This window comes from Pelophylax lessonae, assembly GCF_965119305.1.
Source record: "Pelophylax lessonae genome assembly, chromosome: 3".
Lineage (NCBI taxonomy): Eukaryota > Metazoa > Chordata > Amphibia > Anura > Ranidae > Pelophylax > Pelophylax lessonae.
In genome coordinates this window covers 60,323,473-60,340,131 of record NC_138770.1, presented here as the reverse complement: position 1 = coordinate 60,340,131, position 16,659 = coordinate 60,323,473, and the positions used below count along the sequence as shown (strand labels likewise).

Here is a 16,659-nt window from a genome sequence, read left to right as displayed (position 1 = left end):
AAGAATACACATGACAAATGGTTTTAGATGAAATTTGTATATCCCAAAATCCAAGCACCCGCCCCCACTTCTGCAGTCTTTGCACCCCTTGCTCCGTCCCTTCCCATGTCATGTGGCTGCAGGACCAAGCTTGGGCAGTGGGGAGCCGGGTGTTGTTTCTGAGAAAGTCTCAGCCAGCTCCCACATCCAAGATGGCAGCGCCAGGGACCTGTAATAAGAGCCAGCTATGGGAGGACAATGTTGGACCCCAGGCACTGGTAGGTACCTGACTTTTTACCACTTGACCCCCCCAGCCATTTTCTGCACTGTTTACATGTAACAGTCAGTATGTTTTTTGCTACAAAATTATTTAGAACATATTTATTTACAGCTAGTTAGCCGCTAGGATTGCTTTTATAAGAGCCAATCGTCGGCTCTAAGGGTCCTTTCACATGAACGATCCGCCTGTCAGTTTTTTTCAGGCGGATCTGATCGGATCCTCCATGCATCCCTATGGGGCAGCGGATGGCACCAGAGACATTTCCGCTGACACCCGCTGCCATCCGCGGACAGGCAGTTCGTTTGCATCCGAGTCCGTTCTCATCCGATCCCCCATAGAGAGCAGTGGGGCTCTGACACCTCCTTCTCCGCACACAGAGCAGAGAGGGGGAGCTGTCACCTGCCTGCTCAGCGGGGATCAGTGTATCGATCCCCCCCTGAGCAGCACGTAGTCTGCCGATGGAGGCGGACCCTGTGAAAGGAGCCTAACAAAAAAAAAAAAAGGGTGTTGGCATCATCCCAGTATAACCACTTGATGTACAGGCATGTCGCTGGTCGTCAAGTGGCTAAAACACAAACTGAAGTTCCTCTTTAAGCACTTGAGTTGGGAAATGGTTCTACAAAAAAAAAAAATAGTTTTACTCATAAGACAACCACATCCCAAAAAAAAAAAAAAAAAAAAAAAAGGGAATTAAGCCGAAATAGTTGCAAATTGAAACTCGTCTTGTTTCTTTTTGTAACCTTTTTTTAACAATATGTGCAATTAAATAACTACTGATCCTGCCAGAAATCACGTCAGCTGATAACTCTCTGACTCACTTGGATCTGTTACAGCTTTCTCTGGGGACTACAGACCCCCTCCCATTTATGTTATGAAGACGTGGAGAGAAGGCGGTGTTTTTTTTTAGTCCTAACATTTCCTGTACTAAGGTGACAACGCTCTTCTATCAATACAGTGAACTTTTTCCTCCCTAGGACAGAAAGTGTGTCACTGGCAGGATCGTACATAAGATACCAAAGTCGCTGTAGCCACGGACTTTAGAGGGCATCTGGATATTGGCACAACATCAAAAGCTATATAAAAAGCAAAAGGGTTTATTATACAAATGTAAAAACACACATAAGACCATATCTAATACAGGGTTCACAAGTCATTTAAATTTATTAATCCACACGTGGGCTCAACGCAATTCAAATAACAGAACATCTTCAGGGGCACATGTGAATAAAAATACACTTGTCTTAAAGGATAACTCCACTTTCTTGGGAGGAAAAAAAAAAATCAGCAAAGAAAAAAATATAGCAACACAAATCATATTGTAATTGGATGTTATTAAAAATGACCTTTCCTTTTCAGTCTGCAGCTGTTGTAATGTTCTGAAAATGCAATGCAATATGACCGCCCAGGGCTTTTCTGTACACAGAATGTGTACTGACCACACCCCAGAAACATTTCCTACTTGCGTGATTGGCTCACTGATTTTCCCAGAAGTCTGCACTAAGATACAAGTCAGATTTCTGGCATCCTCTGCAACAAAATCATTCTTGGTGAGATACTCCCAACAAGAACACGTCTAAAGGGATGCAGACCCAGCCACAGCTGATAGATAATTATGAAACCACTCCCATTAGTCCCACTCAGCACAGAGGAACAATGATTTCTTCAGGATAACAAAAGGAAGGAATCCGCAACAAAGTTTGTTAAAATCCTTGTAATGTACAGAGATCACCCAGAGGAGAATGATTTTTTCTCAACAAAAGTTGAGTTACGCTTTAAAACCTAAAAGGTATACAGTGCACTTGGAAAGTATTCACAGCACTTCACTTTTTTCCACATTTTGTTATGTTACAGCCTTACTGCAAAATAGAATTCATTATTTTCCTCTAAATTTTGCAAACAATACCCCATAATGAAAACATAAAAGTTTGAAATCTTTGTAATTTTTCTAAAAATGAAAAAAAGAAAAAAAAAACCCATGTAAATAAGTTTTTACAGCCTTTGCCATGACATAAAAGTGAGCTCAGGTGTCCTGTGTCAACTGATCATCCTTGAGATGTTTCTACAACTTGACTGGAGCCCACCTGTGGTAAATTCAGTTGATTGGACATGATTTGGAAAGACACACACCTGTCTATATAAGGTCCCAACGTTAACAGTGCATGTCAGAGCACAAACCAATCTATTAAGTCCAGGGAATTGTCTGTAGACCTCCAAGACATGATTGTATGGAGGCACAGATCTAGGGAAGGGTACAGAAAAATTTCTGAGCACAGTGGCCTCCATCATTCATAAATGGAAAAAGTTTGAAACCTTCAGGACTCTTCCTAGAGCGGGCCGTCCAGCCAAACTGAGTGATCGGGGAAGTAGGGCCTTAGTCAGGGAGATGACCAAGGACCCGATGGTCACTCTGACAGAGCTCCAGCATTTCTCGGTGGAGAGATGAGAACCTTCTAGGAGAACAACCAACTCTGCAGCACTTCACCAATCAGGTCTGTATGGTAGAGTGACCAGATCGAAGCCACTCCTCGGTAAAAGGCACATGACAGCCCATCTGGAGTTTGCCAAAAGGCACCTGAAGGACTCTCAGATCGTGAGAAACAAAATTCTCTGGTCTGTTAAAACAAAGATTGAAGTCTTGTCTGGAGGAAACCAGGCACCGCTCATCACCTGGCCAATACCATCCCTACGGTGAAGCATGGTGGTGGCAGCATCATGCTCTGGGGACATTTTTCAGCGGCAGGAACTGGGAGACTAGTCAGGATCGAGGGAAAAATGAATGCAGCAGAGTACAGAGACATCCTTGATCAAAACCTGCTCTAGGCCTCAGACTAGGGCAAAGGTTAATCTTCCAACAGGACAACGACCCTAGGCACACAGCCAAGACAAAGGAGTGGCTACGGGACAACTCTGTGAATGTCCTTGAGTGGCCCAGCCAGAGCCCAGACTTGAACCCGATTGAACATCTCTGGAGAGATCTGAAAATGGCTGTGCACTGACGCACCCCATCCAACCTGATGGAGCTTGAGAGGTCCTGCAAAGATGAATGGGAGAAACTGCCCACAAATAGGTGTGCCAAGCTTGTAGCATCATACTCAAAAAGACTTGAGGCTGTAATTGGTGTCAAAGGTGCTTCAACAAAGTATTGAGCAAAGGCTGTGATACCTCTGAACATGGGATTTTTTTTTTTTTTTTTTTTTAAGAAGTTTGCAAAGATTTCAAACAAACGTATTTTACGTTTTTCATTATGGGGTACTGTTTGTAGAATTTTGAGAAAAATAATGAATTGAATCTATTTTGGAAAAAGGCTGTAACATAACAAAATGTGGAAAAATTCAAGCGCTGTGAAGACTTTCTGGATGCACTGTATATAATCCATCTTACAGCAACAGTTTTTAGTAATGTACATGCTGAACTACTGTATATAACTGTCTGGGTGTTGTTCTCCTGGCATCCCTTGTGTGAGTATCTGTCGCCCTTAGGCTCTTTGGAAATGTTAGAGCAGACCATATATATCTTTAGCTTTATAAGATCGGGTTCCATTGTACGGATTTTGTTCACATGTGACCCTGAAGATGTTCCCTCATACGAAATGTGGATTGGTAAATGGAAGAGATTTGTGAACCAAGTATTGGATATGGGGTTTTATATGTTTTTAACATTTACATAATAAACCCTATGCTTTTTTATAGATTTTGATGTGGTGCCAATATCTAAATGACCTTTACAGTCCGTGGTACCAACACTTTTGGTATCTTATGTACAATTTATAGGACGTGGGCATAAAGGACACAGAACCTCTATCCAAATATTCTTTACTGGTGGGATCACCAGGTGAAAATAAAGGGGAAAAAACTACAATAAAGTTAAAAAATAGGTTACCACATCTAAGGACTGGTAATTTGGTTTGCATCGAGTTAGCATAGCATTCATATCCCCCCCCCCCATCACTTCTGCTAAAGTCTCAAACTGGTCACACACTATTAGATTTTTGTAAGGACATGCTTAAAATTCTCAGTATATTTGACGACTTAGCAAATGTTGCTCGATCCATGATTCTGACTTTCCTGAACAAAGAAAAACACATTTCCTATAAGAAATTTGTTTGTTCCAACATTTTCCTTTCTGCTCCTTCGATACAGTTCATTATTGTGCTCGAAAACGAACATCGGTTTGACCCCTTTTATTATTAAAAAGAAAAAAAAACAAATGTCAAAAGGAACATTTTCTAATGAAATGCTACTTTGGTACGTCCAATTTTACGATTCCAATCAGTTGAAGACCGACAGGGTTGTAAAGAAAGGCATTCTGTGCACAGGCTAAAACATGTTCCTTTTCGTGCTCACAGGAATTGGGCACTGGCTAATGTATATACGCAAACTTATGCATGCACATGAGCCATTGCGCATTCTTGTGCGCGACGGCGCCAAACGGGCTATTTAAACTGAGCCAGTACTAAGGATTAGTGCTGCTTTGTCTTTCAGCCTTCCCTGCATCCTGATTCCAGTTGGTGACCCAGCTTGTCTGACCACTCTCCGAACTCTGTCTGAACCGACCCCAGCTTGTCCTGGACCTCCACTTTTGACTGCTCCACTGGCTTCTATTGCACTGATTGGCTCCTGACCAGGCTTATACCCAGACCACTCTTTTGCCTGCTCCTCTGTACCTGATCTGTTCTGCTAGTATATGACTCGGCTTGCCTGACCCAGCTTTCTGACACATCCTACAATGCCTGCTGTTCTACAGTCTGCTACCAGCGCATGCCTCACCTGCCTGCAGTCACCAGTACCAGCCTGCTATCCTCCAGCTGTCTTGTCTACCTGCCCATCTGCTTCACTGAAATTTCCTGACAACCTCTCCTGACTGGCGTGGATACCCACTCTGCTACTGACAAGACCTACAGGTACTCGTGCCACTCTGCAGCCCTGCGCCTTCTGTTTACACTACCACGGGCCCTGAATCAGAGGGGTACGAAAGGCCTTCCTCATTTCAGGCTCTGCTACCAGTAACACGACACAGGGTTGGGAGGGATCACAAGAGGAGAGGTCTGCGATACAGGGTTGGGAGGGTTCAAAAGAGAAGAGGTCTGCGGTACAGGGTTGGGAGGGATCACAAGAGGAGAGGTCTGCACTGGAAATGGCATCCAACATTGACTACCCTTCATTGCAAAAACATGTATAACAGCTGTAAAACAGCCAATGCATTTCGGAAGTCAAACCATGGCGAAGACCTGACAGACAAAACTTGCTGGCTCTTGCATCTGTTATACATGTTTTTGCAATAAAGGATAACCATTGTTGGATGCCATTCCGAGTGCAGACTTCCCCTCTTGTGAATCGTGTTACCTGGGGCTTCGGAAGCCTGCAAGTCTGAGTACCGGGCACAGCTTGGATGTGAGTAGGTGGAAGCGCTTACACACCTGTATTCACAGTTTTGGGAGGGATGTCTGTGTCAAGTTCCCTCGTATAATAAAAGGAATGCATGGCCCATCCGATTAGGGCCACCTGAAAAACTGACAGCAGACCTGATCAACTCACCCATCGGAAAAGGGCCCAATAGTAAAATACTTTAAGCTCTGCTTCATGCTGGAGCAATTTGACATTTGAAGACCGCATGACAAATTGCACCCAACTGCCGGCGATGGAGCTGTTCAAAACTTGCAGCGACCTTGAAAAAGGTTCCTGCGCTCGTTTTTTGGGAATTCACTGTGACTTGCATTAACATCTGTTAAATGAAGTTGAGGTGTAAATTGCACTAATCTGAGTGAACCAGGGCTTAGACCCACTTTAAAGCTGAATGTTCCCTAGCAGTGGGGCTGCTCCTGCACATCAAGGATTAATTCCTGCTTTAAGTCTAGGAGACCAGAAAAAGCACATTAACTTTACTGATCCTGGATACTGCAAGGCAAGTCACTTCACTATGATCCAGAAGTCGGATGCCCTCTGACATCACCAAGACCATTGCAGAGCACAGCCAAGAATAGACCACTGCCACAGCGTAGCGGGGAGAGGTCAGCTGAGGAGGAGCACGGGATCAGGTAAGTAAAACCGCACTTCTGTCCCCTAGAGCTACATGAACAGCTAGCCCTTGCAGTGTGGGGGCAGCAGTGAGTTAGCCTTTAGGCTCCATTCACATATAGACATCTCGGATCGCGAATCATTGAAATTGAGGGACTGCCAGCAATCCGAGATGCCTATATGTGAATGGAGCCTTACCCTTTAACTGTGTACAGATATAAAAAAAAAAGGTCATTGACCTTACTGATAATGCTTAAAAATAATTACCTCTTTTATATAGTACAAAAGTGAGTTCGTCAGATCAATCTTCATGAAACAAAAAGGTCTTAAATCAATATTCTGATGCTGGAAGACGGCTCCTTCCACTACACAGCTGTCACTCAATGGTGTCCTAGCTCAATAGTTCCCGTCATAGGCAGCAGCTTATCTTTCCCTAAGTGGACAGTCCATCGCCTTCAACCAGACCAAAAGAACTTATCTTTGGAAAATTATCAACTGTTCACTTCCAGCCACTTCAATACTGGTGTTATTTAGCAAAAACAGATATTACCAATACAAGGAATTTGTTTAAATCCAGGTTTGCTCCAGAGCAGTTTTTTTTCTCTTTGTCGCATACATGTAAAAATCCTAATTTTTGGCAAAAACATTACTTAAACCCCCAGATGTCCTGTAGAATAAAACATTCATGGTTACAAATTTTTCTTTCATGTGATATTTGCGCAACTGTTTATTAAACGCAGATTCCGGGAAAAAATATAATACAATTTTAGTGCAAGACCACACCATATAATACCCATTTTTGGTTCAACTATAAAAGATGAGGTTGCATCGAGTAAATAGATAGCCAACATTCCATATCTTAAAATTGCGTGCGCCCGAGATATCGCCAAAAACATTGGTATCCAAAAATCATCATAGGCGACACTTTAAAAGCCTTTACAGCTCATCAATGCAACGTTAACTAGGAACTCTTGTGCTAGAATTCTTCTTTTCACTCTGATGTTCGCGCCAATTTGTCACACGCATGGTGCAACCGCGGTTTACACCCTGGGCTTGCATTCGTGGGGCAACAGGGGTTTCGGCAATTTTTATTTTTAACCTTTTGTTTATTTCTTTTTACTTGATTGCTATCACAAGGGGTTAATAAACCCTATGTGACAGCATTAGGCAGGTGACAGGTATTCTTTATGGAAAGATTAGGGGTCCAATAGACCCCAATGTCTCCCCTGCCCTACACACAATCTAATCCAGTAGGTCTCAACTAGGGATGCACCGATCTGACTTTTTTGGACCCGATAACGATATCTGGCGTTGTGAAATCGCCGATACCGGAACAGATCCGGAGCTACACACAAAGCAAGCAGCTACAGTACAGAGCAAAGCCGCTGCTTCATGTGTATGGCTCCTCCATTCACAGGCGGAGTGCATCTGATATCACTCCGCCTGTGAGCCGGACCCTATACAGGAAGTAGCGGCTCCTATCCCATACTACTACTGCACCTAATAAGGGATGGCTGAGCCGTTACTCAGCAAAAACCGGATCCGCCAGTGGATCGGTCAATGTTACCGATCCCCCGATCCATCTAAAATGGCCATATCGGCGCCGATATCTGATCGGTGCATCCCTAGTCTCAACTCCGGGACTCAGGACCCACTAACAGAACAGATTTGCAAGATAACTGAAATACATCACATGTGATATATTTTGCTGCTCAGTGATTGCAGTATTCTAGTCTGCATCTCCTCAAGGTGATACTTAAAATCTGGCCTGTTAGTGGGTCCTGAGGACCAGAGTTGAGAACCACTGCTCTAATCAAACACAGATCAGCTTGGTTAGAGGTGTCTGCCGGCTGTGCTGGCCAGGAAAGTGTGCTTTTGAAACCGGAAGTGACGTCACTCCCAGTTTCATTGTTTGCATGCGAGCTTGAGGCATTGGTTTACCTCTGCCTCACGGCAGTCTACCATGGAAATGTGGAGGGGATTTTTCAATACACGCTAAACCTTTAAATGTCACCTTGCCCATTCAGGACAAATTGACAGCATTTCTGTAAAAGGACCCCCCATTTACTCAACCCACTGACCCCCCCACATGCTCGACTCACCCGCAGCACTCCACAAAAACGAAGGACATTGAGTACTGGGGAGCATGTGTCCTCTTCCCCTGACACAGTATCTGGGTCTAGCTGCCAATTACTAGGCCTAAGTACTGTAACATGACTGGGGAAAGTCATGCCACTGCTAATCCCAGTTGCCATAACCAGTCATTTCATTGTAGGTGCAGAAGGTAATGGATGCAAATTCTTAATTTCCAAATTCATAGCAACATTTTCTAAATACAGCTAAATGCCATCCAAAACAGCTCTACATAGCTACTGGCAAGCTTGAGGGGTGAAAACGCATCCCAGGAATGCATATTGCAAAGTGAAACTATGCTGTCACTCTTCTCCAATGGGTTATTCAATGGATACACAGAGGAAAGCAAAAAAGGGCAGCCATTCAGATTAATTTATAACAAGCAAGACACACCTGGGTAGTGAAGAACACAAAACAATTATTAATTATAAGTCTATGCCGTCCAAAATCGATACCGCAGATCTGCACAGCTTCTAGCAAATTCCAAATGACAAGAGATACCTCACCAGAATGCATCATTAGTAACTCAAATTATAATTTATCTCTTCTTCAATGGATTTTTCAAAAGCAAAAAGGACAACCGATTGCATCATATTGTACCTAGCAAGGTTGCACATGGGCAGAGCAGTAACCAAAACAATGCAAACATTTCCCAGTAAATGTCTGCAACTAGTCAGCACAAAAGTACTTTTCTGATAACATTTTTTGCTACAACATTTCAGGTTAAAAACAGAGGGGGGTTTTTGCATACACATACAAACACCTGTAAAGCCACACTGCCAAGGCACCTACGCAAAGAGTGGCCCGAGAGCCCAAACTATCTTGCCAGGAGTGCTCAACCCATGGCCTGCAACCTCAAACCAGGAAAGCGCATGTTCAGCCAGGGTAGGCAACCCATTACCCATAAGCTGGGCTTGCTGACCCGCCATCCCAGAGCATCAGAGTGCAGTGAGCCAGCGCCAGAAATAGAGGGAACAAGAGGCGCACAAGCCAATGTTTCCTCTACAGCACTGGCTCCTGTCGCAGGTGGAGTGATAACTAGTGCACTTCTAAAATCCTTTCTAGCAGCTTGGAGAGTGATGTCAGCAGCAGCTGCAAGAGGAAAAGAAGGTCAGTGTATTAACGGCTTTCCCCTGTAGACAAAGCAACGCACCCCTACATCAGCTCCTGCTGTGATTGTATATAGCGGGGAAATGGTCAGCAAATCCCAGCCACTGATTCAAGGCTGGAACCTGCTGATTACCACAGCCCAGAGCTCTGTGTTGGTAAAAAAAACAGAGCTCTGTACACAGTGGGAGCAAATTGTGCATTTTTGCAACTGCAAGATCATTACACAAAAGCATCAAAACATACACACACATTACACAGACAATTAACCCATAGATTGCCCTCGATGTTAACCCCTTCCCAGCCAGTGTCATTAGTACAGTGAGTATATAGTATTAGCACTGACCACTGTATTAGCGTCACTGGTGATGACAGTGGCAGCTAGTCAGTTACCCCTTCCCCAGCGTCAGTTCGTGTCAGAAAGCCTGCTGCACTATCACTGTCCCATTATAAGTCGCTGATCGCCGCCATTACTAATAAATTATATATATATATATATATATATATATATATATATATATATATATATATATATATATATATATATATATATATATATATATATATATATATGAAGAAATAAAAATCCCTCCATATAGGTGCTATAACTTCTCACGAAAAAAAAAAATCAGTACACACTTTTTTTTTTATATCAAAAACATGTAGCAGAATACATTTTGGCCAAAATTTATGAAGAAATTAGATTTTTTTTTTTTAATCATTTTACTGGATACGTTTTATAGAAAAATATTTTTTAAGTATATTGCAAAAAAATAAAAAACCCAGTGGTGATCAAATACCACCAAAAGAAAGCTCTATTTGTGTGAACAAAAATTATATTAATTTAGTTTGGGTATAAGTTGCATGACTGCGCAATTACCAGTTAAAGCAGCAGTGCCGGAAAACAAAAAATGGCTTGGTCATGAAGGGAATAAAAACTTCAGAAGCTCAAGTGGTTAAACATATACACTGGGCAAATAGCATTTACAGTAGGCATAACAGCACCCATAACAACCATTAGGCTGCTTTTATACTGATCTGCGGGTTCAGTGTAGTGCACCTGCGGCTTTCTTGCGGTTTAGCTGCACTGATTTTATATCCTGCAGGTTGCTGTGCTTTCTAAAAGCACACCAAAAGTCTTGAATTCCTGAAATAACAAATCACTCAAAAGGAGTTGTTAAGTCTCATGGTTTTTCTCCTTAACCACTTCTGGACCAGAAGATTTTCCCCCTTAATGACCAGGCCATTTTTTGCGCAGTCATACGATGCTGTACCCAAAAAAATTGATGTCCTTTTTTTCCCCACAAATAGAGCTCTCTATTGATGGCATTTGATCACCTGTGTAATTTTAATCTTTGAGCTATGAACAAAAAAAGAGCGACAATTCTGTAAGAAAAAAATTTATATATATATATATATATATATATATATATATATATATATATATATATATATATAAATTTTTTTAACCTTTCTGCTATACAATATCCCCCCCCCCCCCAAAAAAAAAAAAATATACATTTTTTTCATAATTTTAGGCCAATTTGTATTCTGCTACATATTTTTGGTAAAAAAAAATCCCAATAAGCGTATTTTGATTGGTTTGCGCAAAAAAGTTATCGCGCCTACAAACTAGGGGAAAGATTTACGTCATTTTTATTTTTTTTACTAGTAATGGCAGCGATTAGCAGTTTTTAGCAGGACTGCGACATTGTGGCGGACAGATCGGACCCCTAACTGACATTTCTGACACTTTTGGGGGGACCAGTGACATTACTACAATAATCAGTGCTAGAAATATGCAGTTACTGTCATAATGACACTGGCAGGGAAGGGGTTAACCCAGGGGCAACCAAACGGTTAAGTGTGAGGCCGGGGGGTTGTTTTCTAACTGAGGGGGATGGGCTTTTGAAATCAATACAAGAGACATGTGATCCTATATAGGAGGAACACAGGAGCTCTGCATTGATACTAGAGAGAATGGTCTGCTGTCTTTCCAACAGCAGACTGCCGTTCTCTCTTCACGGGAAGCGATTTGGGGTGCCCGGCGGCAATTGCGGCCGCCGGCCCCATGGATAGCCTTCCCCGCTAGCGAGTCAGCGTGTGTTCTCAGGATCGCTCGTGTGGACTACGCTACAGATACGGCAATTCGCGGGAACCTGCCAACCTGTCGCGGCAGGTAGGCAAGTGGTTAATGCATTTTCTATGGAAAGTGGCTCTCTGCGGGGGCACCCAATGGAGGATGAACCAGAAGCTCTGCCAGAGCACCCTAGGAGGATTGGGGCTGCTCTGTGCAAAACCCTCGCACAGAGCAGGTAAGTATAACATGTTTGTTATTTAAAAAAAAAAAAAACACAAACCTTTACAATCACTTTAGATGGCCCTCGCCCTTCAAGAAGTTGAGCACCCCTGATCTAAGCTATTAACTTGGGACCTTAAAGCATGTCTGCGTTCAATTTATTCATTACTATAAATGTCTCGGCTTGGGCGCTAAGATAATTGGGGACCACAGAGGTGCCTTGGCACAGCAGTATGGCTTCACATATTTTCAAACGTAAGCAATAAAATCTTTATTGGTCAGACATCCTCCAAAGAAATACTTGAATAGAGAGGAAGGAGCATCAAATGACTGGAATAATTCAACAGTTGATAGAAGAATACAGTACAACTGTTTTGAGAATAAAAATGTGTACAGATTAAGCCAACGCATTTAGAGGGAAATCGCCTCCCCCTTCTTCAGCAGTGTTCAGAGAATCTTGCTGCCTCTGTCACACAAGCTGGCATCGGTCTTGTTAAATTTGTTAACTCCCCCCACCCATCCTCGTTGGCGCATACCAACTGCCCTGAAGAAGAGTGAGGCAAAACACGTTACGTTGTCTTGATCTGTACATTTTTATACTCTCAATAAACCAGTGTATTCTTAAACTAAGAATTGCATTATTTCAGACACCAGGTGCTCCCTCATCCCCATTCAAGTATGATGCCCTCTCTTCATCGTACCAGCATGGTAGCAGCCCAAGCCTCCAAAGGGAGATAAGCACTACCTCTTACCTACGGAATTACCGATGACCATTGAATCAGTCCATATCCAGGTCTCTAGTTTAACCTACTCCTCTATTGCAAGGAAATCTTGCTACTGGATACAAATGCCATGAAGAGCAGTCGAGTCATGTCACCCAATGACATCCACCAAAAAGCAACATACTGTAGGTGTTCTGGGCTGACAGCCTCTAAATTACCCACCAACATCTGCAGTCATCACATCAGAGACAAATCTACACTACAGGAAATAACAGTAAGTATGCGCCCCCTACCATACCATAAACAAAATACCAATAGTGTAACTACAAAGTTTTCATCACAAACAAGAAATCAAAAGCATATCAAACATTTTAAACATTTTTTATAGAAAAAAACAAAAAAAAAACATGCATCTTTAAAAAGACTTACCACTATAGGCACGCCAATGTCCGGCCATAGCAGGTCCTCTGACGGTAACTTTGGAGAATTCCAAACTACAACAACTTTATTTAAATAAGGGAGTCCATTTAACCTCTCCAGGGAGTTCATCAATACTTCCTCTCGCTCGTAGGTTAACATAACCACAGTGAACTGTTCCCTTGGGACATTTCCGCCAAGAGCAGCCTGAAACTCTTTTCCAGATCCACCGGCCCCGCCACCTATTGGACGGAATCCAGTACCAGATCCCAGGAACTTTGCTTCAGAGGGCAAGACGGGGTCGAAAGGTGTATGTGGAAATAGATGAAAAGGGCCTGGGGCCGAATTCCAGTTACGGTAAATATCGGTTGCGGTCAAAGTGAAGTTACGCAGGTATTTAGGAGAGGCGTATGGTGGTTCGGTTTCAACTGGTCCCAAATCCAAGTCTCCGTTGTCTGCCATGTTTGGGTCTGTACCAGCAGCTTTTCCCGAGCGGTGAGGAATTTCCACAGCTGGCTCCTCCCTTATAGGAGCTGCTGGAATTTGGATACGAGTCCTTAGAGTTGCCAGGATTGTGTTAAAAACAGTATCAGATGTAGAAAAGTAGGTCTCCCATAGGAAACGCCCTTGCCTTCTCATGGCAAGGAGGTCATTATCAGAAATGCTTCTCAAGAGAAAATGTACCTCTGTGATACGTGGTTTTGGTATGATTAACACTGCCTCGTTCCACCGTATCATATCATGGTAAGGTAACTGGATCTGCTCCCCAAGAATGACTGGGATGGCTCCTACTTCAAGAGCCTCAAATAGTCGCATGGCACTGCCAGCAGATATGATGAGCTGGGAATCTCCAGGGGTAATGAGAAGTGCAAATGTGGATTGCTTCAGTAGCTCTAACCTGTCTTCCCTTCCTCCACATAGGGCCCACTCGGTGGGCAGGCTTGCTTTGGGCTGGTTTTTACAGGTAAACTCAACCATGACAAAGTCTAACTTACTGTCCTGGACAGCCTTAAGAGTGGTGATGATGCGGTCATCGTAGTCAGCTGGTGCGTTACCTTCAATTTCCTCTTCAAACGACCGGGCCTCTTGCAGGCTTGACCGTAAGGATTCGATCTTCTCTCCTTGGAAACTGAAAAGGTACTTCCGCTTAACTGGCACCTGCGGGGGAATCTCTAGGAAGTTGGGTTCGGACATTGCGTGGACTAATGGCGTGGTGATGATGTCAAACCCCGGCCGATACTGTAAATCGTAAAAGGTGGACTGAGCAATCATGGCACGCCCTGTGCTGACATTATAAAGATAGTTTTGGATCTCAGATTTCCTAGATAAGTTAATGATAACATGATTGTGGCCATCAGTCCTCCAATATGGCAAAGAGTGCAACTGTTGTTCTAGGTCAGTAGGTTTTGGCATTAAGGATTCCTGCATTTCCCCCAATAAAACTACATATATACAAGCAATATTCGCATTTTCAGTCACGTATACATTAGTTCTGACACTGGCCTCCAAGGCTTGTTTGATCAACGGATCTATTAGGTTGCCAAAAGGGTACTGATCCCCGTTGTATACATAAACAGGAAAACCCGAAGTAAGGGGACACCTTGAGTAATCAAAACAGTTATGCAGCCGGCAACTCCTTTTGGACTTTGGCAAAGGTATGTTAACATCGTCTTTATCTGGCAACAGCCGGATTGGCAATGAAAGCTTTGGCTGATTTTGTGCCATCAGTTCTTTATACGAATGCTCCGTTTGACTGATGACATTCTTGAGCTGAAGCAAGTCCTGTTTTGCGTTCTCAATACTCTTTTTGCATGCTTCTATTTTTAAGTTCAACTTAGCGATCTCGCTGTTGAGCTCCTGCCTCTTGGCTTCCAGCTGCAGGAGCTCTTCGCTGACGGACTCTCGGATTCGACACAGATCCTGAACATGCTTCACTTCGCAAAGTTCATTAACCGTCCGAGGACCAAAGAGTGTTTTGCTTGGGTTGTTATCGTCATCGATGGTGGTGAGGTAATAGTGGGCAATGAGAGGGAAGAAAACCAGGATGATGAACAGTGTGAAGCTGAGCCAGGAAAGTCGAATTCGACTAGACCACCGGAGCATCCATGGTTGACCTCCGTTCCCAAAACCCCCATTTCGCAACATGGTGTACCCACTCATGAGTTCCAGAGCAGCTCCAACCAATCACGTCGGATCAGTAGCCATGCCAACGTAATTTTCGATCACCAAGCCTCAAAATCACGCTCGTTGGGCCTCGACTAGCCAATAAAATGGAAATTTCATTTTCTAGCACCTAAAATTTAAAACCAAAGCAAGACTTCTTTTAAAAATAAAAATCATGCAGGAGTTTCTTTACCCAGCCTTAACCAAGATTTAATAAACATGACTCCTGGTAAGTTATGTGAGATGGGTATAAATCCTTCTGAACACGGAAGAACATTTCAGCTGAGCTTGGCATGATGATGAGACCGTTAAATAACTATGTGATCAACATCCACGGTGAGGAACTAACTCGGCAAATATAAACTTCCAAGATCATAAAAACTTGACACAAACATGCCCTAGAAGGAAAAAGGAAAAAAAAAAAGGTTATATTACAATATACAGTAATTTACTAGCTATGACTGCATAAAACAGATATTTCAGTTACAATTAGATCAGCCTGTCAACTTTTCAACACAGAGGAACCCTTGAAATAACATTCCGGTCTCAGGGAATCCCTACTAATAATTCCTAGATCTACAACTCATGATACATTAGTGTGATGATCAGTAAAAAGAATGTTCCTTATACTTGTGGTCATTGGGAAGAAATACCCCCTTACAAATAGCTAACAAAAAAAAAATATGTGGTGTCAGTAGGAACTTAAAGAAGCAGAACTTGCTTATTGTTCAAGGAACCCCTATAAATTTCTGGAGGAACCCTAGGGATCCATGGAATCCTGGTTGGGAAACCCTGGTTTAGATCATCCTAAATGGTTGATGAGGGGAACTCATCAGAGATCAAAAAGGGATCAAAAAGACTCCAAATGAAAGAAGTTGAGCGATATTGTTTGAAATTATACTTTTTTTAAATGGACCAAGACCCCAATATCAGTCAACTGCTACCTTATAGAAAACATCAAGAAATGTTAAAGCTTATCTCCAAATATTAGTCAAGTTTTAAATAGTTTGTCGGACCAAGCTGGTCCAAGCAACCTATTTACTTCAAAGATACAGTGGCTGCGTGCCTCAGCTCCATACAGTATATAGCGCTGTGTTCAGGCAGTGGGATGGGAAGTTCCTGCCTCGCTCCTGGATCAAAATGAAGTCAGGCTGAGCACTGCTCAGCTATTCACAGGAAGCTTTGTATCCTATTATATTTTATTACAGGCATTTATAACGCGCAGTCGATTTACACAATGCTTTACATATATATTGTGCATTATCAGTCCCTGCCCTCAAGGAGCTTACAATCTAAGGTCTTTAACTTACATTCAAACATACACATAGTAGGGCCAATATAGATGGGGTCCAAATAACCTAAGTTTTGTATTTAATCATAGGCTAGAAAGCTCCCTGTGAATGGCTGAGCAGCACTCGCGAAGTTCCCATCCCAATGCCAGAACACAGCGCTGTATACTGTATGTAGCTGAGGTTGCATACAGTTTATACAGGTGCTCCTAGCTGCAGCATCTGTTAATGAACGTAATAGTTCATTTCTACAGGC

At 42.8% G+C, this 16,659-nt stretch overlaps 1 protein-coding gene across 1 annotated transcript in view; it reads right to left on the bottom strand.

Annotated features, from left to right (window-relative positions):
* Window positions 1–15,497, bottom strand: part of EXTL3 (exostosin like glycosyltransferase 3) — a 155,756-nt gene extending 140,259 nt beyond the window's left edge. Inside the window, exon 1 of the mRNA XM_082251133.1 lies at window positions 12,964–15,497. Coding sequence (XP_082107259.1) covers window positions 12,964–15,111 — 2,148 coding nt within the window. The 5' untranslated portion in view covers window positions 15,112–15,497. The remainder of the gene's footprint in view (window positions 1–12,963) is intronic.
* Between the last annotated feature and the right edge of the window lie 1,162 nt (window positions 15,498–16,659).